This window comes from Rattus rattus, chromosome 7 (genome assembly GCF_011064425.1).
Source record: "Rattus rattus isolate New Zealand chromosome 7, Rrattus_CSIRO_v1, whole genome shotgun sequence".
Classification (NCBI taxonomy): Eukaryota; Metazoa; Chordata; class Mammalia; order Rodentia; family Muridae; genus Rattus; species Rattus rattus.
The window spans coordinates 18,018,783-18,044,434 of NC_046160.1; the positions used below are offsets into that span (position 1 = coordinate 18,018,783).

At 41.2% G+C, this 25,652-nt stretch overlaps 1 protein-coding gene across 4 annotated transcripts in view; it reads right to left on the minus strand.

Moving 5' to 3' along the window:
• The window catches only part of Ltbp1 (latent transforming growth factor beta binding protein 1), a 205,497-nt gene that overhangs the window by 128,018 nt on the left and 51,827 nt on the right, over positions 1 to 25,652 (minus strand). For all 4 annotated transcript variants that reach the window (XM_032908911.1, XM_032908912.1, XM_032908910.1 and 1 more), the window contains exons 4-5: positions 11,439 to 11,541; positions 8,004 to 8,075 (exon numbers count right to left, since the gene is read on the minus strand). In XM_032908911.1, coding sequence (XP_032764802.1) covers positions 8,004 to 8,075; positions 11,439 to 11,541 — 175 coding nt within the window. The remainder of the gene's footprint in view (positions 1 to 8,003; positions 8,076 to 11,438; positions 11,542 to 25,652) is intronic.

A 25,652-nucleotide genomic window follows, 5' to 3' on the forward strand; every position in this document is an offset into this window, starting at 1 on the left:
GCACAGTGACTGCCTAGTGTATGTAATGCCTTTAGTTTGATACCCAGCACTAAAGAAAAAAATGCCTTATAATCTATTGTCAGGAGCAAGTTTCTTGTGCTCCCAGATAGTACTAGAGAAGCTAGGAATGTTAAACATGTAAGGGCTGTCTTTTCAAGAGAAGATTATAGCATCTTTTCGGCCCAGAAGGCTGGGAATGGAGATGAATAATAGTCTAGATGCCCCCTTTGAAATACCTGACTCCCCAAAGCACAACCAGGACTGGAAGTGGTTAACAGCCCAGATGACCTCTGCATTATCTGTACGACTAAAATTACACCAGATCCCCTGCAAGGCCCTTAAGATATCACATGTAGCCTATCTCTAGGACTCATCTTTATGGAAGAATTAGACTGTATTTGAGAAGAGTTTCAAAATAGTCATGCCTCCTAGGGCACATAGAATTATGTTATAGCAAAAAAAAAAAAAAAAAAACCTTTGGTCTAACTTGTACTGTACTTAGATATGCCTAAAATAAACTGTGTGATGTCTGACTCTCAAAGTTTGAACCAACATTGCCTACAGTGTCACGCTGAACTGCAGTTCCTTCTTGCCTCACACAGATGGTTACTCTGCCTACTCCAGTATTTGCAGAGACCACCACGGTCTATTAACTGGATGGCACAGAAATATAAAACTCAAGAAAATAGATAACCAGAGGGTCCCCTCAAATAGCCTAAGAATCCAGTCCTGGAGAACGGTGTAATCGAACAGGATGATGCAATGAGACGCCTCTTCCTCCTCGTTTATACGTGTACAGAGCAGCTGTGTCCTTTGAACTTCATCACTGTCCTGGATGGTAAGTCACGAATGGTTACTACCACTTTATGAAATACTTTTTAAATCCAAAGTTACAATTTAAAGGAGTTGACAAATCCAATAGAAATATTCCACTAAGACCCAGCCCTTGGTGTGAGTAAGAGTTTAAACTTTGTTACTTGGAGCAGTTCACTCAAATTCCCTGCATCTCCATTTTCTACCTTTGTAACCTGAAGGGTCTGATGTAGATCATCAACACTGTTACCTGTCGTTTAAATATTCCTTATCTTCAAAATGACTGGCCAGTTTCTAGGATTGAAAATGCTAGAGGATACACGAAGTATAGCATTTAACTAATGACACGCTGAACTGTGTAAGCACACTCGGGAGAAATAAATAAATCTTTTCACATCTACGTCCTATAAGAAAATATGGATATTTAACCAAGTGAATATTAATTTCCTGCCTTTTTGGTGACACACGATGACACAGGATATGAGGTGTGTCTGGTCACTAATAGACATTGGGTACAAGATGAAAGTGTCACATGATTGGGGGCAGTGTAAGGCTTTCTGGAGATTTAACAGTGTACAGCTAGCCTTGATGATGGATAGAAATTCTGTCATGGGATTCCATCAGCAGTAAGACATGAATTTGAAGACAGAAAAAAAATGCCTTGAGATAAATGCTGTCCTCAGCCAGATGGGATGAGTTGACTATTTAAGAATGTACAGAGTTTATGTCAATTTGACAAGCTAAAGTCATCTGAGAGAAGGGAATCCCAACTGAGAAAAGGCCTCCATAAGATCTGGTTTTAGGCAAGCCTGTAAGGCATTTTCTTAATTAGTGGTTGATGGGGAATGCAATCCCTGAGCTGGCAATCATAGGTTCTTTAAGAAAACAGACTGAGCAAGCTATAAGGAGCAAGCCCACTAGAATCGGTCCTCCATGGCCTCTGCCTAAGCTCCTGCCTCCGGGTTCCTGCCCTGTTTGTGTTCTGCCTTGACTTCCTTCAATGATTAACAGTGCTGCAAAGTACAAGCCAAATAAAGACTTTCCTCTGAAACTTGTTTCTGGTTCTGGGCTTTCATTGTAACAATGAAACTAACTAAGGCAAGTGGGATGGGAATATGGCTGTCCGTGAAGTGCTTGTTGTCCATGCATGAGGACCTGAGTTCAACCCTCATTATACACATAAAAACGTCAAGCACATTGGTGCGTGCCTACAATCTCGGTATTGGTGGGGCAGCCACTTTGGTGTCTTGGCAGGGCTTGCAGGCCAGTGAGTAAAGCTGAGTCAGCAAGCTTCTGGTTTAATGAGAGACCCTGTCATAATGTGGGTGCTTCATTTAGTTTAGGTAGAGGAAGACTAAGAGCTCTCTAACAGGACAAAGGTATTTCTTAAACTTCCAAGGAAGATAGGATGTGGTACTCTATTGGCACATGATGACATTCCGTAGAGTACACACAAGCTTTGACACTTTGAAGGGAATTTATGTCCAGATCTTCAGCCTTTGGTGTTTCCTTTGAAACGATCTCTTTGGTGGTCTTCTGGGAATTGAATCTAAGCCTTCAGGAATGCTAGTCGAGTGCTGTACCACTGGGAAACAGCTTCAGCTCTTGAAGTTCTCTTAAGAATACATCTACTAACCCCTCATTTCTATCTCCCCCATTTCCTCAGAACCTTCTTGCTTTTCACCAAGTCCAAGCACACCCTTGCCTACCCAGAGCCATTCAGGAAACATTACCCTTCATTGTAAAATTCTCACAGGCATCAAAAGAATTAATATAGGTACACCCCTCCAGAGGAACACATAAGAAAGACGTTAAGTCTGGTCTGTTTCATGGAGAAAATGAAATTTGCTTCACAGGTTACATGGGTGACATTGTTCATCAACTGAATAACTCAACCCTATGATCCCTGGGTTTTGATCAAATCGAGTCCATTTCTAATACAGATAAATTTAGCATGAATCTACTGCATATATTTGGTTTACCCTTTAAACACAAGTGCTAGCCCGAACATGTGAGTTTTTCAAAATTATTTTAGAAGATGAATGAACAAAAAAGTTGGATGAACAATGTACGAAAGCAATTGTATTGGAGGCATTTCATATCAAAAAAAGCCTGCAGCAGCCTCTGACAAAAAGATATCCTGTGCAAAACTATGTTCATAGAAACTGTTTAATCTATGCACAGCACAGTAAAGACCCCAAAGGTCTTGGACAAGGGCCCCAGTTTCTTGTTTTTGGTTTCTTTGGTTTCCTGTGGAGTATGTGGGTGGAGGATAGGTGAAACAAAATAAATATTCCATGTTTCAAAGCATTAAATTATCATGTATGAGTGACTCTGGTCTTAGTCTACTATAATAATCTACTATTATTTCCTAAATACAACCAGAGACTCATCACCTCATGTATGATTTTATTTCTTTCGAGAGACAGAATTTTCTTACCACAGTGAAACTGAAGGGACTCTTTTATGGTCAAAGCTGGGTAGCAAAACTGCATGGAAAAGTGAAGACAACAACAAAGGAGGGGGAAGCACTGGGGAGAAGGGGCGAGCACTGAATAACAGTACAGCACAGCATCCTCACTGCAGTCAGAATAAAAGCTGTATTGGCCACATGCTGTTAAGTGAGACAAAAAAAAATGGATACATACTGGGTTGGGCACAGTGGCACATTCCTATAATCCCAGCACCCAGGAGGCAAAGGATCGAATATTCAAGGGTAGCCTGGGCTCCATAATGGTAGCATGAACTACCTAGGAGGATCCTATCTCAGTGAAGAAGAAGGAAGAGGAAGAGGAAGAGAAGGAGGAGGACAGTGGAGGAGGAAGGGGAGCAGCAGGAAGAAAGCAAGGAGGATAAGACACAAAAATACATACAAATTTTGAAAATTTTCTACAAATACAAAGCTAATCTATGGTTACAAGAGGAAGAATACAAATTACTTTTGAAGAGAAGGAGAAAGTGAAATTTCTTGGAGAAACAGGGCAGTTCTAGTATAGGATATAGTCTATTTGTTGACCTGGGGATGAACTATAAAAGTATGTTTGCTCTATAACTCATTGAACTAGACAGCATGAAACTCTCCCTTTGTATCTGTCTACTACTCCACACATGGATTACACACTCATAAAAAGGTTTTAAATGCAGTTGCAAGTGAGTTTTATTTAACAATAAATATGATCCTTAAAAATGGACAATTTATTTTTTGAGACTAACTACAATTCTGTTATAGCTACACTTTAGGGCTTTACAGTTTGCCCACAAAGAGCCAGCCAGTGGAAGCTTGACAATGGGTGTCACTGCCCTGAATGTAAAGGTTCTGTTCACTTATTTGGTTCAACAACCAGTATAAGAATAAAATGGTAACAAAAGAAAGGTCTATGCATAATTCCTTCATACCTCCTTTGAGAGGCTCATTCTGAGTCACTTATAACTCAGTGAGTTGGGAGAGTGAATTAAGCAAATTACATCCTGCTTATTCAAACTGGTCCATGGGGGTAGGAACAATATCTTACCCACAGCTCATGACAAACCTTCTGGACAGCTCAGGAATGCCCTGTGTATATTTGCGGAACAGTGAATCACTGAAGAGGTTTTCAAAACTATCTATGAAAAACTGCCATGCATGCTACCAGTGATAAAAAAAAGTGTAAGGCATCTTATAGTTACATATTTTGACACAATCTGCAGCATTTGGGCAGGCTTTTGAAAGGCAGAAGGCAGTTATGTTGTCCTTTCTATTAGTAAAGTCATGGAACTGGTAAGTGATTTGAGGAGTGCCAAAAATGTTCACCTTCAAAAATTAGCACTTAGACTTACATCTAACTCCGTTTGGAGGGCAAGGTCTTGTGTAGACCAGGTTTGCTTCTAACTCACTATAGATAAGAGAATGACTTTGAACTCCTCATCTTTCTACCCCTAGCTCCTAAGTGTTCGGTGTGGCCATCTTGCCCAGTTTAATGGTGCTGAGGATCAAACTCATTGCTTCAAAGACACCAGACGAACACACTGTGTGAGCTACATCTCTCCATAGCCCGCACAGCTGCCCTTTAAATGCTCTTCTCTCAAGGCAGATGGATGGTAAGTAAAGGCATTATGGAAGAGACAAGTGTCTAGCATTTGCTAGTTCAATCAAGACAGTAGGCATTCTCACTGCTACTTGATTAATTCTTTCTGTACCAAACCATTAGCCAAACATTCAAATGGCATATGAAGAACACCACTCTAGATCTACCAGGAAACATAGCTGCGTTTCTTGTTACGAATGGTGAAACAGATTATCCCAATTCCATCATGCTGAGGACAGAGGGGCAACTTTCAGAGCAGCATGCATGTATGTGCCATAAATCATTCTCTTGAAAAGATAATTACTGGCTCACTAGAGGAGAGAGGGGGAAAAAAGCTTTAAGGGCAATGACTTGAAAGCTTCTCAAATTAATGTGCACACAGTTGGTTCTTTGTTTCAGCGCACATTGGTAAAAGATGCTTTGGGACATGAATTCGCTTTGTTGAAGGAAATAATGTAATTCTAGTTATTAATCACTTTAATTTTAAATGTACTTTGTAAACAGAGAGGACCGGAGACTGCAAGAACAATGTGGAAAGCACAAGTAATTAGATGCTTAATGGGTTCCTTTTGAATTTCGGTTGGGGATAACAAAATCAAAGAGCTTCAAGGCTCTAGGAAACCTAAGTGTACATACGTAATTTGAGAAAGTTCTATTTCATTTTGCCAACTAATAATGTCACAAAGGGAGGGAAATTAAGCCTTGCTCTCAATAGCAATTACAATAGATTATGCTGAATGAAATCATATTGTTTCATGAGTCAAACTTCTCTGTAGTGTAATTTAGCAATGCCTTCCTGAGGCACCACAAAATAGAATGTTCTGTGATACTTCAATCCAGAATCCTTGCCAGAAAGCATAACGCTGCTTTACAGGCTCCTCCTGAGACCTGCATGAGCCAGGATCTGGTGTTACTAACCAACCACCAGAAGATTCCCTCGGCATGAACCACACTTGCTAAAGATCACCCAGCCATACCAGACAGAGGAGAGTACAAGATCCACAAGCATCTTCCAGAGAATTCTCCAGTCTTTTAAAATAATGACGTGCAAAGTTTCGCCTCTACTACACCCCCTCCTCTCCAGACAGGATCTTTGAATGTAGCCCAGTACATTTTAGAATTCATCCTTCTGCCTCCTTCTCCTGAGTGCTGGGATTATAGACATATACCACCATTCCCAGCTTGCATTCTCCTTACCTGTGTGTGTGTGTGTGTGTGTGTGTGTGTGTGTGTGTGTGTGTGTGTGTGTGTGTGTGTTTTACCAAATAGGAATGTAGTTTATAATAAGAAACCACTGCCCATCTTGAATCAGATAAAAGAAAGACATATGGAATAATCTTTTTTAATTAAACAGAACCAAGCTAATGGCCTTACCCTTTACAAACTCTCATACCAGTCGGGAGGCCTTCTGTTCTAATTAGCTACTATCTATTAGGAATACTTTGTAATACTATGTGTAAACCTTGTACTGTGGCCACTGTCATGTAGACACACAGGTGCCTGATGTGTGTAATGGAGGCTGGGTTCTTTATTGTTAATCATCTGTCTAACTGTTCAAAAAGCTCTTGATTCTTTCTGTTTGATGTATCACTTTCTAATTGAGATTAACCATTTCTAGATCTCACTAGTCCATCTGAAGACTGAATGGAAAAGCAAGCTTCTAGGGTAACAACTCATAGTAAGTAGTAACTCTCACTCCATACACAGAATGTGTTAGGTCCCATTCCATGCAATAAAGCACAGTTGTGAATAGCTTCATTCTGCCTGGTTTGATGAATAACCTATACTGAACAAGATACCTGACCTCTATGGACCTCAATGTCTCCACTTGCAATATATGCATACTATTATTTATTTCCCAAACACATTTGAAAGACTAACAGATATTACCAAATAAACACATTGTACTGGAGAAATGACTTGGATGAAATAAACAGATGTTAGAATAGAATTAATCATTAAGAAAATTAAAGTTTGAGGTCAGCCTGTTCTTTACAGAGTTCTAAGCTAGCCAAGGCTACATAGTGACAAAAGAAAAAATAGGAACAAGAAAATTTGTCACTTGTTTACTACTTTATAAAGTTCTGGACATTGTGTTTAGAGTTTAGACACAGAATTTATGAAGAATCACTAAAAACATCTTAGTTTGTTGGGTTTTTGTTTTTGCTAAGCCATCATCAGTACTTGTCCCAGTTAAAAATAAACCATAATAACTTATATCACCAATCAATAAATCATTTCTTCATTTCTTCCATGTTTTTAATCTATGATGAGCTCTAGGTTCTGAATTCATGAATCAGTAAAGCTGGGCTTTCCCTGGAAGCCATGGAAATCAGAGAAACTTTGAAGTAAATTCTTAGAACACAATATAAAGAAATAATTTCAGGACTAAGTAGAAAGATATCCTAGCACTGTCTGAGGAGTCTTGGCAGTGGTCCCCGTGAGTCACTAAATGAAAATCGGATGATATGCATACTGAAGTAGGCACTGGTCAAATAGAGAAATGCCTTCACCTCTACCCAGCCATAAAGAAGACACCTAACTCCCCAGTGTGGTTTTATGTTCTTCACTTCTAAGCCCAAGACTCTATGAATTATGAGGTCTTCCCAGAATGTGAAGCTCCCCTACTGTGCTAAGAACCAAAGCAAGAGTACTCAGGGCATCTTACATTTACCTCTAGCTTTTCTGGATGCCTAGGGGACACCTACTCATGCTGGCATTTTAGTTCCTACAAAATTTAAGATGGACAACAAAATACTCATGGGAAGAGAAAAGGGAACTCTGTTGTAGATGGCAGGTCAGTAGGGAAGTCCCTCGGCTAAGTACAGGTGTGGGTACCCATGCACCCATATGACATAACCAGCATGGGGACCTGAGTCTGCTCAGTGCTGGCCACTCTCCTGCAGGCTTTTGCCACAGGTTAAGAGATGGCAAGAGTTCTAGTAGCTTTAAGAGTAAGAAGAAACTTTACACTCACATGTCAGTATGCCCTTAACTACCTGGAAAGAGCAGGAAATCATCCATTCACCACGTAACTGTCACATGCTGGGACCAGGGGCATCATGTGGCAAAATAAGTCGATCTTCTACCCATGGAGTCCACACCAATAAATTCCAAAACCCTTACCTTGACAAAAGGTGTTGTTAACCCGTTTATATCCTTGTAGGCATTCCATCATTTGAGTATATCCATGATAGGCTGTAAATGGAGGAAAGAAATCATTTATTACGATTTCAGTTCGTGTGATCTGAAGCTGTTAGATGTGGTGCCATTTACAATGGTCATTGTAGATTGACCATTTACAAGCTATCAGTACCAATAGAGAGTTCCACCTCACGCTGTTCTCCGTATACTTCCTATTTTGCAATAGCTGTATCCTTAGGAGGCTGCCAGCCAATCTTCACTGTAGTAACTGAATCACAAGACTGCTTTGTATTCCAATTAGTGGTTAAACGTTCCTATCATAAGATGCATTCCTCTACAGAAACTCATTTCAGAGAACAGTGAGCTAACAGGGCAAATGCTGGCATGAGGAAGTTGCTCCATTCATCTTTGGCCTCAAGTCCAGTGTTGTCCCATCCAGTGAAAACACTGACATGGGTTCCTACAGAAACTGGGACCTCAGCTGTGAGTCCTTCAGTGACAAAATGATCATATTCAGCGGTCTCTTCAAGGCATGGAGTCAGACCAGGTGGCCTCTCAAAGTTTCCCTCTGCTTAGGATTCTGTGCTAATTTTCTTCTAAAACCGTGTGAAGGCAAGCGACTGTTCACACTAAGCACATTGCTAATAGATGATAGACCAGCTAATGAAATCATTTACAGATTTAAAATTGAGTTTTCATAGCAAAAAAATTATATCAATAATGAAAGGTTTTTATATCTGGCTGAGCAAAACTTCATGAAATAAAAGCCGCTTGAAAGTTGGGTTTGAACTATTTTAAGAAAAACAAAACAAGCAAAGAACAAACAAAATAAGGTCATGAAACCCCAACCATCATATATAATAGCCAAGGGACATCTGCTCTCTTCCAGCATGAATATGATCTACAGAGTAGTGCCAACCAAGGGAAGGAAAGATTTTAAGAAGAATGTGACCTTGAATGTGCTTCTCGGTGGTGAGTCACTTTAGGCAGTACAAGCACAGTAAACGCCACGAAGTTAGAGTCACTTCATTCCTCATCCCTACCACTCTAAAACCAAAGCCATCTCTTCAATTCATACGTCAAATGACCCATGAACTTATTTTTATCAACATTTTGTTAAAAAGAATAACTTCAAACTTTCCCATTCAGCTGAAGTCATCGTCAGTACTGAACTGTGGAGCTAACGACACCATATAAAGCTGCAGGTTCATGCCCAGGTGATGCAATCAATGTTAGATAGAAATGGCTGGAGGTCGGGAAGCCTTAGGAATTAAAGGGGGGACGATATGAACCCCTTTACCCCTAATGTCTATCACTCTTGGCTCCTTTGGAATTTAGGAAAGCAAAAAATAGAAATAACTAAGGCAGAGAAAGGACACAAAGAAGCAAGCAAATGGAAAAAGAGAGACAAGGGGGAAGAAGGAAAAAGTATCAAGAAATACAAACAGACCAGAACCCAAGTTGAGGCATCTTCTCTCACCCCCATCCTTAGACCTAACAGTGGGAAACATGTCACCACCCAGAACATGGTTAGACAAACAGACCTGGCCGTTGAAGGGGGCACAGCTCCCAAAACAGATTGGCAGTGTGCTTTTAGCCATTTAGATACAGATTCCTGGCTGATGACTCATCAGAATCAACAGAGAATGACAGCGGGAGCAGTCAAGTTTGTGTCACCCCAACTCTAAAACACCATGTTCTTTAAATAATTCCAAATGTATCCCAGAGATCCCTTCAGTCAGATAACCAAAGTAATTTAGGTAAATAGGTCTTTATGTGAGGCGGGATCGTTACCATTCAACCAGCCTGGCTCGTGGAAATCCATCTTCCTAACCATCATTTGGTCCTCTTGGAAAAATCCATGTGAGACATTCTTTTCACTGCTGAGTATCTCATGGGATGTTTTTTCTCTCTTGGATGAGGAACTAACTTTCACGAACTTTAGCAGGAATTTCTATAAATGAGTCCTTTAGCAAACACTAAGAGTAGTGTCAAGGAATTTAATGAAGACTTCAGGTAATCAGAGAGCCTGTATGTCTGAGAAACTAGGAATTCAAATCACAGAAATCACAGAACAAGGAGGAGGTGCTTTAGAGCAAATGACCATGCTGGGAGAATAGCTTTTAAAAAGATGGACTAGAAACTCTGAGGCAGTAATATTTTAGGTTGAACAGAAAGGCTTAAAAGGCACGTGAGACGCTGGAGAGACGGTTCAGTAGGTAAGGGCACCTTAATGCTCCATTTCCAGCCTCTACACGGTATCTAAATGGCTAAAAGCTCACGGCCATACAGAACTCTACTTCTGGGGGAACTGACACTTTCTTCTGAACTCTGTGGGTACCAGGCACAAGTGGGGTACACAAACAAGCATGCAAGCAAATACTCATACATACAAAATAAGAACACTTAAAAGGGTTTTAAAGGCAAGTGAGAGTACCGGTCCAGTCAACAATTACTTCAGACGAATAAATAAAAATCGTCTGACTGTAGCAAATGAGATGTTCCTTTTAAGATGAGAGGCAGAGACAATTATAAAAATCTTCAGTTTTATGTAACAAAGACTGATGCCTGAGAAGACAAAAAAGTCATCTTGGGGGGAAGAACAGAAGTTTAAGGAAACTCGACCTAAAACAAGTTAGTACTGCCTTTCTAAGGTGTGTTTCTTTGAACTCTGTCAGTCAGTTAATGCTCCGTTCAAAGATAAAGCTACCATCTTTTGTCGAGAAGAGGGCAATAGAACAGCGTAAACCTGGATTTATTCAAATAACAGTTGCTGTAAAACACTGTGAGGGCAAATCACAGCACGTTCATGCTGCAGTCGCCAGGGACAGTCACTAGGGACTGGGGCAGCACTGAAGCAGTGTTAAGAAAAAGGGGCAAAGTATTAGGTTCTATAATTACACGTTCCATTTTAACAAATCAGTAAGCAGTGCATTCCTCATCTGAGCTTCTTTTCACGAAGGATGTGATCTGCAGCATAATGAAATGTGTGGGGACTGACAACATTTTCACTTAAGGAATCTAACATAATAAATAGTAGCTGCCCTGCCTTTTTATAGGGTTGGAAACACTTGTTCGCCATCTTAAGAGCCATTTACTCCCTATTCCCTAGGGCCTGAAAAGCTGAATTTTTTGCTCATCAATTCTTTGTAGTGCCTCCCCTACGTAAGTAATTAAACTGCAGAAGGTGACAGGTAACTGTTTAAAAGAAGGAAGGGGAGGAGGTGGTGGAGGAGGATCAGGAGGAGGAAGAGTTGGTATGAAAGTTTTAATGGACTTGCAAGGTCTCTAGAAACGTAGGTTGTAGCACTATGTTTTGGAATACAGCCAAGGTCTAGGAGACTGGTGATTAAGAGTCACAGGTAAGAAAAGAGGTATGCTCCATTAACCGCAGAGGAATGATGAGATGTCACTTACATTGCTTCTTGGGGCATTTCTGGCATTTGTTAAAGCCCCAGGAGGTCCCCACTGTCCCACAGCAGTCCTCTTGCTTTGAAAGGCCAGGGAGTGCTTTGCCACACTGCAATGAGGTGTGAAACAGGAAGGTTAACTGAGTGCAGGATGTCCACAGCCCCAGAGCTGGGGAGCTTCACAACCACTTTATAAACATTTCCCTTGATACCATGCAATTACAGAGCAAAAAGAATGGCCATAAAACTTTGAGGCCAAATACTAGGACAGAATCAATACAACACCAGAGCGAACGAGCATGTGTCCATATTTGAACTCCTCTGCATTGTTTAAGTCTTAGGAAATCCGAAGCAATGGCATAGGTCCATGCACAGAGACTTCTGGATTTTATTGCTTGCTCAGACTTTCCTTGACTGCACCCCGCTCCCTCATCTGGGGATATATGTCAGCTTTCAGGTTTCCCTACAGCAATTGCTTGCCCAACCATTCCTTCATCGGCTTGCCCTTTCATTGTTCCTCTGTTCTGTTTACTGAGCATATGCCCTGCTAAATGTGTAGCCATCAAACTGTAGAATCAGCTATGAAGTAGACAAGGGGAGAATCGCAGAGTCTAAAGAGGGCCAAGAAGGGACAGGCCAACAGAGGACAATATGGTAAATGACTATAGGCTGAGCCAGATCAACTCTGGCAGAGACTAATGCTCCAAGCTAGGAAGGGGCTGGCAAGTTTAAGCAAGAACAGCCTGAGCAGGCAGAACAGATATCCTTAGAACTATGGTCAACACTGTCAAACGCTAAAGTCAAGTGAGATGCCTTGTCAACCACAGGAGATCATTCGACACTTGGGCCTAGGACTGAAGTTACTTAGAACTATCTAGAAACTAGATCCTGTCTTGCAAGACCATCCAAGGACTAGATGGGCAGTGACACGTACTTGACTCTTACTTCCCAGCTGCACAGGATAAGCTCACATCCCACGTCTCTGTCTTGTGTACAAATGTAGAACATCTAAGGAGTTCCTCTGTTTTTTCCAGGAAAAACAAATCCTCAAAGGGTTCTAAAACAAATCTGATAGCATAACTCTACTGACTAATGACCTCCAGCAACACTGTTCGCCATTGTCCCCTAGCAGGACAGAGAAGTCCTCTCTTGTCCCACTTCAGGCTGTATCTTGTTGCCTTCCACCTCTGAGCATCTACTTAGGCTTGGCAAAGGATCCTTTATTGTCTGAACAACTCACATGTTTTTGAATACTGTGTTCTCTCTCTAGAATGCTATCATATTTTTTCTCTCTCCTCAAACTTTATTTCTGCCATGAGGTGCAGCACTGGCTCCTCAGCTCACGATTCCTTTCCTTTCCTTCAAATATGATTATATACAAGTTCATGGCTACCAGTTCCAGTCCAGTGTCTATGTATTAATGACTTGTTATCCTTACATCCCCAAACAAGACACGTAACAAATGCCCAATAGTGCAGAGTGGAGCCATTACTATGGGAAAACCTATCGGAGGTTAGCATACATGCCCCAGGATGGGGGTGAGAGGGGCATTACCCAATGAGGGAAAATCAAGGCCAATGGTGATCCTGAGAAGGATGACAAGGTGTAGACACAATTGACAAGCCTCCATAGACAGTGTTTTCCCTTACTGCTGGGTCCAGGCATGCCTCGTTTTGAACAAGGGTCTGAGTAACTACGTACACATCAAAGAAGGCCAGATATAGCATGGTGTTAACATCCTTGGCCTTTATGAATTTTTAAAATTTTTAATAATTTGGACAAGCATTATGTGCTTTCTAAAAGCAGTTTGTGGTAGTGTCTAAAACAGTAACTGAGACACTCAAGAGGAGTAGGTATGTATGAATTGTGGTTCTACATCCATACTCACACAGGTGAGTTTTTTATGCATAAGGTGGAATACATAATAGCATCTTTCTGCATGATCATGAACTTGAAAAGTAAAATTTATGTACAATGCTGAGTGTTATGTCTGACACATATAATTGCAAAGAAAACTATCACTACTATCACTATCATTTATCATAATTATTGTCATTGTCATAATCATCATTATCATCATCGTCATCTGAAAGTTCCTCATTCCAGATGTCTCAGGTCAAATGTAAATCATCAGACAATCCAGGGAGCAGAGTGCATGAGCAGATTAGAGTGCATTGACAGCATTCTGTGAATCAAGCTGCTTAGTCAAACTTTCCACTTAAAAGTACAATAATCAACAAGAAATGCATTTGTAGGAGAAATAAAAGTGACTACTGAAGACATTTTGAGTTGGCCCTACTTTTGAAAAGAACCTAAAACAATGTATAGTAAAGTCCTAGAGCAAGTGAGCAAGGCCCAGGTCACCACATCCACGACACCTCGGGCATTACTCCAAGGTAGGAAGAAATAGTCATGTTTTTCTTGGGAGAGGGAGGAAAGCAGCCCAGTTGGTTGCATGAACGTTGCCTGTGTGACTGTTACAAGCCAGTGCACCAATAGGAAAACCTTTGGGCAGGTGGCTCTTTGCTGGCCATGAGTACTGTGTGATTACTGGGAATACTTTCATTCCAGAGCTTGATCTACACCAGGGCCAGAGGAGGAAGCAGACATGGATATGTATGTACACACACACACACACACACACACACACACACACACACACACACACACACACACACACACACACACACACACACATAAAGAAAGAGAAAGAATCAAGGTAAAGGCAAACCACCTGAATCAGGATTGTTCCCAACACTCCTTGAGCTTGGCCATAAACAACTTAAACCCAAAGCATGAAGATTTCGAAGCTGGAAAGGAAAGGGGACAGTGACTTGGGTATAAGACACGGGACAAACAAAAACAGAGGTCTCCATTGCTGGAACCTAGCTGCCCACATCTGCTTAACATTCGCTTCTAGTTTCATAAACTGGTTGGGTTTATTCGAGACACCAACCACTTTGCACACAGCTCATTCTTGTACCAGACTCCAGGCTCTTCTCTTAATCAGGCAAAGCACTCAACACTTGCCGATTTTATATGCTCAAAATGTTAGTAGCAGTTAAAATCCAATTTTCACCTTGGATTCCTAGAATGTTTTATTTGGTAGGGCAAAAATAAATCATTTCCCTCTACTGGGCCTCTGAAAAAGGTACAAGGTTTTCATTACACGATCCAGGCTGCTTTATCCCATGGCTTTGTTTTTGCGGGTCTACAGCCAAGAGCAGCACAAGCCATCCAAATTGATGGAAGAAATGGGATGCGTGGGTGGGTACCATGGTACTGTTCATGTGTCCCGGAGCTGGTCTACACAGCGTAGCAATGAGCTATGAGGGGTGAAGTCATGGTTATAAGGTACAAAGTTTTCTATCGATCCCACCATCTGTTTAAGAATAAAGAGGCTTCAGTGTATAGCAAGAAACATGATGTGAAAGACCTCTGTGGCCACACCCAAGACTTTTTCCCAAGACCAGTAGATGCTACAAGTCTTCTCTGAGTATAGTTGCAAGTAATCAGAGTGGTGATGGTGGGTTAGGCCAAGATGTGACTCTCCCACACTGAAAGGCCACAGTGGAGAGAATAACCAATCACAGAATGAGGTTGGGATGCTCTGCTCTAAGATTGGGGGCATTCTGCTTCTCAGCAAGATATACTCATGTGGACATAGCACCCCTAACCCCATTTGTATTCGGGGATCAATGTGGATTTTGCGAGTTGAAAGCACAAATAGACTTCTTCCCATGGAGTCAACTGCCATATTCTCAGAGACTGTCAAAGATTTCAGAATGTACCTTATGTGATGCAATCCAGAGTCCAATTCACACCTTTGTACTTTCCCAAGCTAAACATGCTCTAGCTCCCCAGAAAGCTCTTATAACCTTCAGCACTAATGTCTGCGAGGATCCAACTAGGGTAGGGCCAGGAGAGTGTTCAGGCAACCCTGTCTGTGAGGATCAGCTGGAGGATAGAGCAGAGACAAGCCTACTTGTGTACAAGATAGCAAGCCCATTATATACTAAAGAGTTTAGGCAGACCTGAAGACCCCAAATCACAGGCAGAGGGGCCTCATCTCACACCGTTGACACTGTCAATGTTCCTACCTAATGAACGGGAGATGGTGGGAGCTGAGCCTCATTGATCATCTCTCAGGAATGGCCAGAAGGCAAAGCTCTGAGGTCAGTATGTGCTGCTAGGTTATAAGACTCTGTATAGAAAATACAGACTAGTGCAGGATAGAGTCAAGTTCAAATACTGTTGTCCAAAGTTTGTAACAGGGCCAGGTCTGGAGGATGAATCATAGCCCCTTCCTTTGTCTGTTTCTACTTCATTTCTAGAGTCTTCACCGGCTCTAAACCTCTGCCTGCTACACTTAGGGAAACAAGACAAAAGAGGGGAAAACTAACAGCTCTATTTGACCTTGGCGTCTGAATGGTGGAAATAAGTTTTAGACTTCTCTACTTATCTTTATGGGGCCCATAGGTCAGAAGATCAGGTCACTGAAGAATCACAGAATGTTGGCACAGTGTATGCACTGTGTTAAAGTGTCCCTTCATTAGCATGAAAGGTTAAGGGAGTTTTCTGAGAAATTAGAGCCTAATGCTATTTGACTTGGTAATGTTAAGAGTATAATTACTTCACAATGCAAAATAATTATAAATAATGGTATAAAGGTATAAATGGATTAAAGGCCATCAATTGTGTAGCTAATTATAAATAATCAACTGATTATGACCAATCTACTTAAAGTCTTTTTTACCTGCTTAAGACTACATCTTCTGACCTCCACCTCACTTCTGAGGTAAAACCACCTAAGTTTGCTATTGAACATGGTCCCCTTTAGGTCTTCACAAATCCAGGAGTGGAATCAACATTCAAAATTTACCATCTGGCAACAATTAATCATTTCTCATCTTTATCATTTTTGACAACAAAAAAGTTCACTGGTAGAGTTGCTCCAGAGATTCATGGTGACTGGGGAAGGCTATTATAGACGTTAGAACCAACACTTCACATTAGAACTGATTCTCATTCCAAGAATGTTTGTTTCACTTTATCAAGTCCTAGAGATGTGAAGCCCAGGAGTCAAGGAGAAGAGCGCTGTTGAAAGCCCCTAGACACCACTTTCCTTCCAGCACTGGGGTATCCCACAGATTGCCCCACCTCCTACCTCTCTGGACCAGCAGTGAGACACTACAACAGTAACCCTGACCTCGCAGTGCAGTGAAAGCTGTGGATGGCTAAGCAGCTATGTGATTGGAGATCTTTGGGATAACCTCCACTATACTTTGATGAGCAGTGTAGGTTGAGTCCCAGGTATCATTCATCTGCCTTCCAGCCTTGATAAAACTACAACCAAGATTAAAGGGCTGGTCATCTTATAGGCTCTGAGAAGGCTTCTGTTAAAATTGTTCAAATACTTCACCATAAGAAGGTGTGGTGGTTTGAATGAAAATGTTTCTCATGGGCTTATAGGGAGTGGCACTATTAGGAAGTGTGTTCTTAATGGAATAGGTGAAACCTTGTCAGAGGAAGTATGTCTGCTTGAGGTTTCAAACACTCAAGCCAAGTCACTCTTTCTTCCTATTGCTTTTCTGTTCCTGGATTGACAGATGTAGAACTCTATCCTTCTCCACCACCATGGCACCTGCATGCTACCACTGTGAATAATGGACTAACCCTCTGAACTTGTAAGCCAGCCCCAATTAAATGTTTTCATTTACAAGAGTTGCCACGGTCATGGCATCTATTCACAGCAATAAGACCCTAACTAAAAGAAAAGGGTCACTCCATAAGGACAGTACCATGTCAAGGGCCTACTGTTTACTCTCACTAGTTAAGACATTTAAAAGTGACAATGCAGAAACGTGTTTAAAATCATCCTTATCACATATATATAACTCAATTTGTTATCAAAAACCATTTATAATGAAGTATCAATATTTGAAACTAGAAAAAAAGGCACTTTCTCAAAAAGAAAATACATCACTAAACCAAAGGAGAAAATAAACATAAAACATTAAAGCAAGACAGAATTTTAAAAGTATTTCCAGGACTGCATTGAGGGAAAATCCAGGAGAAAATGAGAAATCTGATTTATTGTAACCCTTGCAAAAGCATACAGGTCTGGGCTCAGGCAGGAGCTGAAAAAAGGACTGAGACTCCAGAGGGATGGAATAGTTCTCTCAATGCAAAGGCCCAATCACCAACTATGGGCAGAGAGGGTAAGCACAGAGCAAGGCAGCTGGACCTGAAGGAACAAATGGAGGGTACAGAGAGGCAGAGAGCAGGGTGATGCTAAGCTCTGGAGAATTTTCCCAATTTGGAATTCAACTTCTAGTTGGATCTAAAAGTCAACCAGGAGACAGAGAAGTAGCCACACTGGCCCTTCCCAATGACAAATGAGTTTTACATTGCTTCTATTAAAAAACTTGGCATATTTTAAGGAAGAGTAGAGACGGGGATATAAATGGCTAATCAATCGATAGAGAAATAAAAGCCTTTAAAAAGGTATAATTTGGGGCCTGGGAGATGGCTCAGGAGAGAAGGTACTTGCTGTGCAAACATGAGAATTCCTAAATTTGGATTCTCCAGAGTCCACGTTAACATCAGGCAGGAAAAGCATCCTACTGAGATCCCAGCACTTCAGAGGCAGAACCGGGCATCCCCCTTACAAGTTGGCTTTCTAAAGTGAACAGAACTGATAAGGTTTGGGTTCTGTGGGAGACTCTACCTCAATAAATACAGTAGAAAATAATCAAGAAAGACACTAGATGAACTAGATTGTTGGAGGGAGGGCAGCAATGGGGGGAGGATGGGGAGGGGAACACCCATAAAGAAGGAGAGGGGGAGGGATTAGGGGGATGTTTGCCTGGAAACCGGGAAAGGGAATAACACTTCGAAATGTAAATAAGAAATACTCAAGTTAATAAAAAAAAAAAAGAAAGAAAGACACTGGATGTTAACTTCAGGCCTCCACATGCACATTCAAACATGCATATCTACATACATACCACATACCCATAAACATACACATCAAAAAAGGAAGGTATAGTTTTCTGCATTTGATACCCAGATATGAAAAGCATGACAAGTCACAATAGAGTATATTATTTATGGGAAACAAAGAAAATATATTTAAGATAAACGCATTTGGAAATATTCAAAAGAACCAAAAAAAAAAAAAAAAAAAAAGAGTACACCTAGATTAAATGCCCTACAGGAAAGTTGAAGTTCAGTCAAAGAAAACTTTAAGACAATTCCTTATTTTGCAGTGACCCCCAACCCCAAAAATCGTTTTTGCTATATCAGAATTGTAATTTTGTTACTGTTATGAATTGTAATGTAAATCTTTTTGGAGATAGTGGTTCCGCCCAAGGGGGTCATGAATGATAGGTTGAGAACTGCTGATCTAGGGAATCATAACGCCAAAACAAATACCCAACTTCTACCTATCAAATGTACATTAGCACATTTTCTTTTTTTTTTAAAGATTATTTATTTATGTATATGAGCACACCGTCACTGTCTTCAGACACACCAGAAGAGGGCATCAAATCTCATTACAGATGGTTGTGAGCCACCATGTGGTTGCTGGGATTTGAACTCAGGACCTCTGGAAGAGCAGTCAGTGCTCTTAACTGCTGAGCCATTTCTCCAGACCCCCACATTAGCACATTTTCAATGGTATACTGACTATTTTTTCTTTTATATTTTTGGTTGTGAGTCTATCCTTTAATGACTGAGCCATCTCTCTAGCCCTACTGACCAGTTTTTTAAGTCTTGTGCACGTGCATGCATGTGTGTGTGTGTGTGTGTGTGTGTGTGTGTGTGTGTGTGTGTGTGCAGACATGTGTCCATGTGTCCATGTGTGAGACTGTGTCCCATGGAGAGACGGTGCAAGAGGGTAGACTAATGGAAAGAACAGAGGACTAAGAACCAGGAAGCCTCGGAGTTGTCCCTATCTGCCACAACTCAACAGGAGACACTAAATGAATTAACTCCCTGCATGTCAATCTCTTCATTAACAAAACCGCAAAGATAAACCAATTGGTTTGATATACAATCAATCTTCTCAAATTTAATGATTTATGAAGCCCCAAGAGAAGGATGGAGGTGGCTGGGAATAGTGGTGAATGTTCAACTCTATCACAGTTTCCCTATAAAGATGAGTGTTCCTTGACTGTCCCCTCCCTACAAGCCTGACTACCTGGAGCCCACGGCTCCGTACTGTCCCTACTTATTCTCAAAGGATAAGCCAGAGCCGCTGCATCGGTGATGACCATAAGGTCATTCCAGCCCTCTCTTGCCAACTTGCACACGCAATGAAAGTTTCTCTACCTACCTGGAATTACGTATGGCTCTTACACGGTTCCTTTCTAATTATAAAGGATAATTACAATAATCATTTTATTATCAATAAGCAACTTCTCAGAGGTATTCATGACCTTCATAGAGATGCAGAATTTGCATGTTTGGAGCACGTATGCAGAGCCGCAGGATGGCCTATTCACCCACATCACATAGCTACATCAGTCTTTAATGACCCTCTGTACCAGCACCATTCTCATGTCTACTCACATTCAAAGGTATGCTATTCAAAAGTTGCTGACACAAAACCTTGAACATCTTTTACCAAGCAAAAGCCTCATTATTGTGATGTTGAAGAGTATGAGTTGTATTTCATGAAAAAAATCCTTCATATCTTCCCATAAAAACAAGAATAAAGTCCTTTATGAAGAAACACTGATTGTGTGGGAGAGATTGGGTTCATCTAATCCCATCCCGGGTCATGGCTACTATGAACATTTCATGACAGCAGAAACCACTCCGGTTCAGCAAGGTAACTCCTGTCCACCTTCCACATAAAATGGCCTCAACTTTGGCTTCGAGTTAAACTGGAAAGCTTCACCAAGAGCTCTCTCATGTCCCTGCACTAACATGTTAACTATATTCGCTTTTATGAGTCAATGCTAAATGTTCCAATTTTTAACACTGTCATTAAGGCAATGAGAACAACATATTTGATTCTATAGGGACCATTGTCCTGACAGGGAATTCTGTACCGTGGCTCACTGGCAGGGCAACAGGCATTGTCCCATAAAAAGAAGAGGAAAATGCTTAAATGCTTCCAGATTTTCTAAAAGAACTTGTAAAAAAAATTGCTTTGGCTTGAGCAGAGCATTCTTCATGGGCAAGTCCTTTTTTATTTTTTTTTATGTCTACCCAGCTTTCTTTTATTAGAGTAATTAAAACAATGTTGGCATTTGGGGTATCTGATATATGCATAATCCTCTGATATTTCAGGGTATTGATTTTATAAAGTATCTGCTGTAACTAGGGCATTAGCAGCTGGAAATGTATCCACACTGATTTCTGACCGTATATTTGCTTAAAGCCTGCCGAAGCCAAACCATGCGTTCAAGGAACCCCGGACAACTACTTTAGTTTATGAAATGGTATTTTTAAAGTAACACTACAGTAAGGATCCGTTTTTAAAGTTAACATACAAAGGGGACAGTATTCTTAAGGGCATGTCATATGATTCTCCTTTATATCTTTTCCAAAAAAAAGAAAAAAAAAAAAAAAACAGAATCCAGGAATCCAGTTCTCTACTTTCTCTGCCTCTGTGATTTCAGAATTTTGACAGACAAGTCTTCCAGATTGTGATCTATGTATCATTGGTCTTCCTGAACTGCTAGGAGAATAAATAAATTCTACTATGACTTATTCTCACATAATTCTCACTAAGCTTTCTTCTATAGAAAAGCAACATAAAATATAAACATAAATTGGAGTACTAGAGAGCAGTCAAATTTATTTCATTTTCATTATAAATTTTAGTTTGCATCCAAAATACCAGATTTGTTGCTACATTTGCATAAATGTGCATCGCCTTAAATTTATTTTAAATTCTATTGACAGGGATATGGATTAAAAACAAGGAGCTTTGGTATGCTAAGAAAAATAATGATGGGCACAGAGTTATGCCTGCTGTTGCTATGGCAACCAGATCACCTGCAGAGTGATGTTTATTTCTTTAACTATGCTGGACACCTCTCTACCTTAAACATCACATCGTTGCTTGGCAGTTCCCTTTTCGTCTCTATAGAAAGGAAGAAAGGTCAAGTCAGGCCTCATAGAACTATGCAATATTTAACAAAGGCTTCCCATTTGGTTGAGTTTTCAGTTCTTCTGGGTCCCGCCTAAGTACACAAAACATAAAAGTACTAATTACCTGTGGTTTGGACATAACTCAGTAGAAAAACTGAAGGTCACAAATAAAAGCAACAGGTTCATTTACATCCCTGGAGCATGAACTAAGCTTGTGTTGTCCACTGCCCTTCCACGTATGACGGGAGAAATCCCTGTCCAACAAATAGTCACTGGCTTCCCAACGTATCCCAGCCCCTAAACACTCTTCTCTCTACCTGGCTGCCATTACAACCTACCATAAACTCAATGCCTTTGGGTGTATATGTGTGGGTGTGCACCTGTGCACAGGTGTGTAGAGGCTAGAGGTCAACCTTGGTATTGTGTCTCAGGCGCTGTCCATATTGTTTTGTGAGTCATGGTTTCTAAGTGGCCTGGAGCTCCCCAAGAAACCGAGGCTGGCTGCTCTACAAGCTCCAAGAGACTTCCTGTCTCTGAGATTACAACACCCCACCACTATGCCTATCTCTTTTTGTTTGTGTGTTTATAAACAGATTCTGTGGACTGAACTCCTGTCTTCATACTCGAGTGTCACAAACCCTACCAACTGATCTATCTTCCCCAAATCAACGCATGGCTCTAACAGACATTCATTTCTCAGTTGTAGAGCTCAGAAGCCCAAGGCTGAGGTGCTAGCATGGACAATTCCTGTCTTGTAGGCAGCAGCTGTTTGCCTCTGTATTCACACCATCTCTTGATTGGGAGTCTACAGGAAGAGAGATAGAAGACTGGCCAAGTATTCTGGAATCCTTTCTTCTAATGATACTAATCATATCACACCATGGTCCCACCCTTGCGACTTTATTTAACCTCAACTGTCTCCTTTTAGCCTCTACTCCAATATAGTAAGATCAGAGGTTTCAACACATGAAATTATGGCATGCACTGCCATCCACAGAATTGTCAGACAGGACTGTGTACCTGACCGGTGAGGAGTGAGAAGTGGGGTCAATGTTCCTGAAAGCATCTCTCTTCCCAGCTATGGGGATCAAGTATTGTCGTGGTTCAATTCTGTCAAAGATCAAGTATTGTGAGTAGTAGATCAATAGTATTTATTGTAGGGATATCCAGGGAGTGTATAAGGTAGAGTCCTTTATTTTCCTCCAAGAACCAGTCCAGGTAAAATAAAAGCACTTGCTAGGTTTGCTATAGTCGTGCACCCTGGCCCAACTGGAGCAGCATGGATAAAACTAGCAAGCATTCATAGGTCCCCTTTATGCAGCTCATCCTAAGCGGCCTTGCCCTCGTGAAAAGCACAAGTGTAACAGCAAGAAGAGCACAAATCAGCAACCATCTGACTAGATTCCAGGGCAATCAGAGACGAAGAAAGGAAGGGCATTGAAGAAAACTCTGGAGGAAATGACCCTTGAGTCAGGATGGTTTTGGAGGCAACACAATAAGGTATTCACTGTAACTGATGTTTGTCTAGATCATTCTGCCCATCTGCCTTGTACATGTACTGTATTGATAGTACCAATAATTGCAAAAAAAGGAAAGATATCAAAAGTGTCACAACAGAAGAACACAGAACCCGGATGTCTCAAGAGGCCCCGTCGTTCAAAATGTGATGAAATAGATCCAGGAAGTGGCCAGCTTACTATAACTGAATGCAGTGAATTAGCACATGCTAGTCCCCACCCCTGGGGTCCTTGAATACCTACTTTCCCTTTCTCTCACAGTGTTTCAGAGGTCCAATGTGGCCATGACTGTGAATGTTCTCTATCAACTCTCAATTTTATAAAAATGTACTGTTCCACTAAGAGGCTTGCCTCAAAGCGACAGAATGTGAAGACTGTGTTCTTAACTGTTGTCACAGCTTGCCCATTCTCATCAAGCCCTCTGCACAAAGGTTATGCTGGAGGTATTTCTGTCTTGTTCGAAATATCAGTTCACATTCTAGAATATTCTTCAGAACTGAAAATATGTTTAAAACAGTCTGAGTGCTGGAAAATCCTTGAAACTAGAGTTAATTTGGTCATTGCAAGTTTTCAGGGTCCTTAAGATAACAAGTCATATGATGATCATCAGTAAAGACCAATCTTTCTCAATTCAGGAATGGTTTTCCCTTTAATTCAGGCAAGTCAGAACTATACGATAGCAGGTTTGGAGAGGTGGCTCAGTGGTTAAGGGTACATACGACTCCTGCAGAGGATGTGAATCCAGATCCCAACACCCATGTCAGGGTATTCACACCACCTGTAACCTCAGCTTCTACAGATCCGATGACTTCTTCTAGCCTGTGAGGGAGCCTAGACTCATCTGCATCCCACACCCCTATACACATAATTAAAATTAAAATAAACCTTAGATAAACGATGAAACATCGTTTTAGCATATCAGAAATGGTGTGGGGGCAGAGATGAAAAAAAATCTTATCATCTCTCAGAATACTTCATGGAACTGTTGCTTCTATTGCAGACTCCAAACTATTCTTAGTAAGCCAGATGAGTCAACTTCAGTTTACAAAATATTAATTTAATCAAATAGAATAGGGATAAGAAATGACTTTTAGCTCCTTAGAGCCAGTACCAGTTATAAGTTTTTAAACATCCTTGCAGTGAATAGACTCTAAAACTCCATCAAGGCAAGCTATGTTCTCTTCAAGCACACTCAGAACGTTTGCAGTATCAGAAGTGTCTTACCAAAAGTCCTAACTCTGGGTCATAATTATTTTCAATGTCTGATCCTGTGTAAAAACCAAGAGTCTACTAATTAGTAGGTTTATGGTTTTGGTGTGCCTTAAAGGTAAAATATGGAAGCTTGATGATATTCCATGTCATGGTAAAAATATTTTCATGGCCAATAAAATGGAAAAACATCTGAGAAAAGAGTCAGGGAAAACCAGTGACTTGACTCAGGCCTGTTTCTGTGTGGACAGGTCAGGAAGAGTAGACTTCAGGTTGATGAGTTTGAGGCACTTGCCTGGAGGAAGACTGGATGTTAAGCTACAGGAAGTACCATGTCTGGGTCCCACCCATTCTGTGAAGCATGCTACCCCAATTCTGAGAATCTATATTTGACTCTCCCAATGTCTGAGCTCCACATTCCTCATCCAAGTAAAACTAGCAGTTCTCCTCGAGGCTGGCAGACACTCAGTGACACGGAGGTATGTTCTCTCTCACATGTGGTGTTCCCCCACCTCCTTTGGATCCTAGCCCTGTATTTTGCTGATCTTTCTCCGCTCCAGGCAAGAGGCCCCCTCACAGGCTGTCTGGCAGAAGTTTCTGGAACCAGACCAGCGAACATTTAAGAACTCCAGAACCTATCACTAAGATGTGCAAAACACCTTTAGCAAAACCTTCTGCTATTGACACAGGTAAAGTCTGGCAAAGACGGATACAGAGAGTGGCCATGTAAGAGACACTAGAGACATGAGACTTGCTAACACCTTATTAAGTATTTCTTGCGTTAGGACAAAGGAGCACTTGAGAAGGACACTGAAGAAAAACCCAGATGGCATAGGAAGTGGCTGGTGTTGATGACTTATTCAACCAGAAGAAGGCCAAATTTCAGTAAATGTGATCAGCATACCCCAGCTAGGAGCTCTGCTCAGGGAGAAAGGCAGCTCACTGGGGAATCCAGCTCTGCTTCCCAAACCTCTGGACAAGAAGCACCTGTAACACATGAAGGTCTTTGTGCTTTGACCCTCCTCACATCTCACAAACAACACCAGCCCTCAAGACACAGGGCCTGTCTGAGTCAAGAGCAAGGAGAAAGCAGGCTACACATTCACTCTCTCCTTTGCTGGGCCAGGCAGCTAATGCTGTTACCTCCAGACAGGAGCACTGTCTAATTGAGAGGTCAAGGTTTTAGAAAAAGTTTCACTGCATCTACTAATGTATTTGGGGGTGACATCTGCATGGGACATAGCATGCATGAGGGGATCAGAGGACAACCTGTGGAAGTTATTTCTCTCCTTTCACCATGTGAATCCCAGGGCTCAAACTCAGGGACTCAGGCTTGGCAGCAAGCATCTTTACCCACCGAACCACTTCACCAGCCCCACATTTAT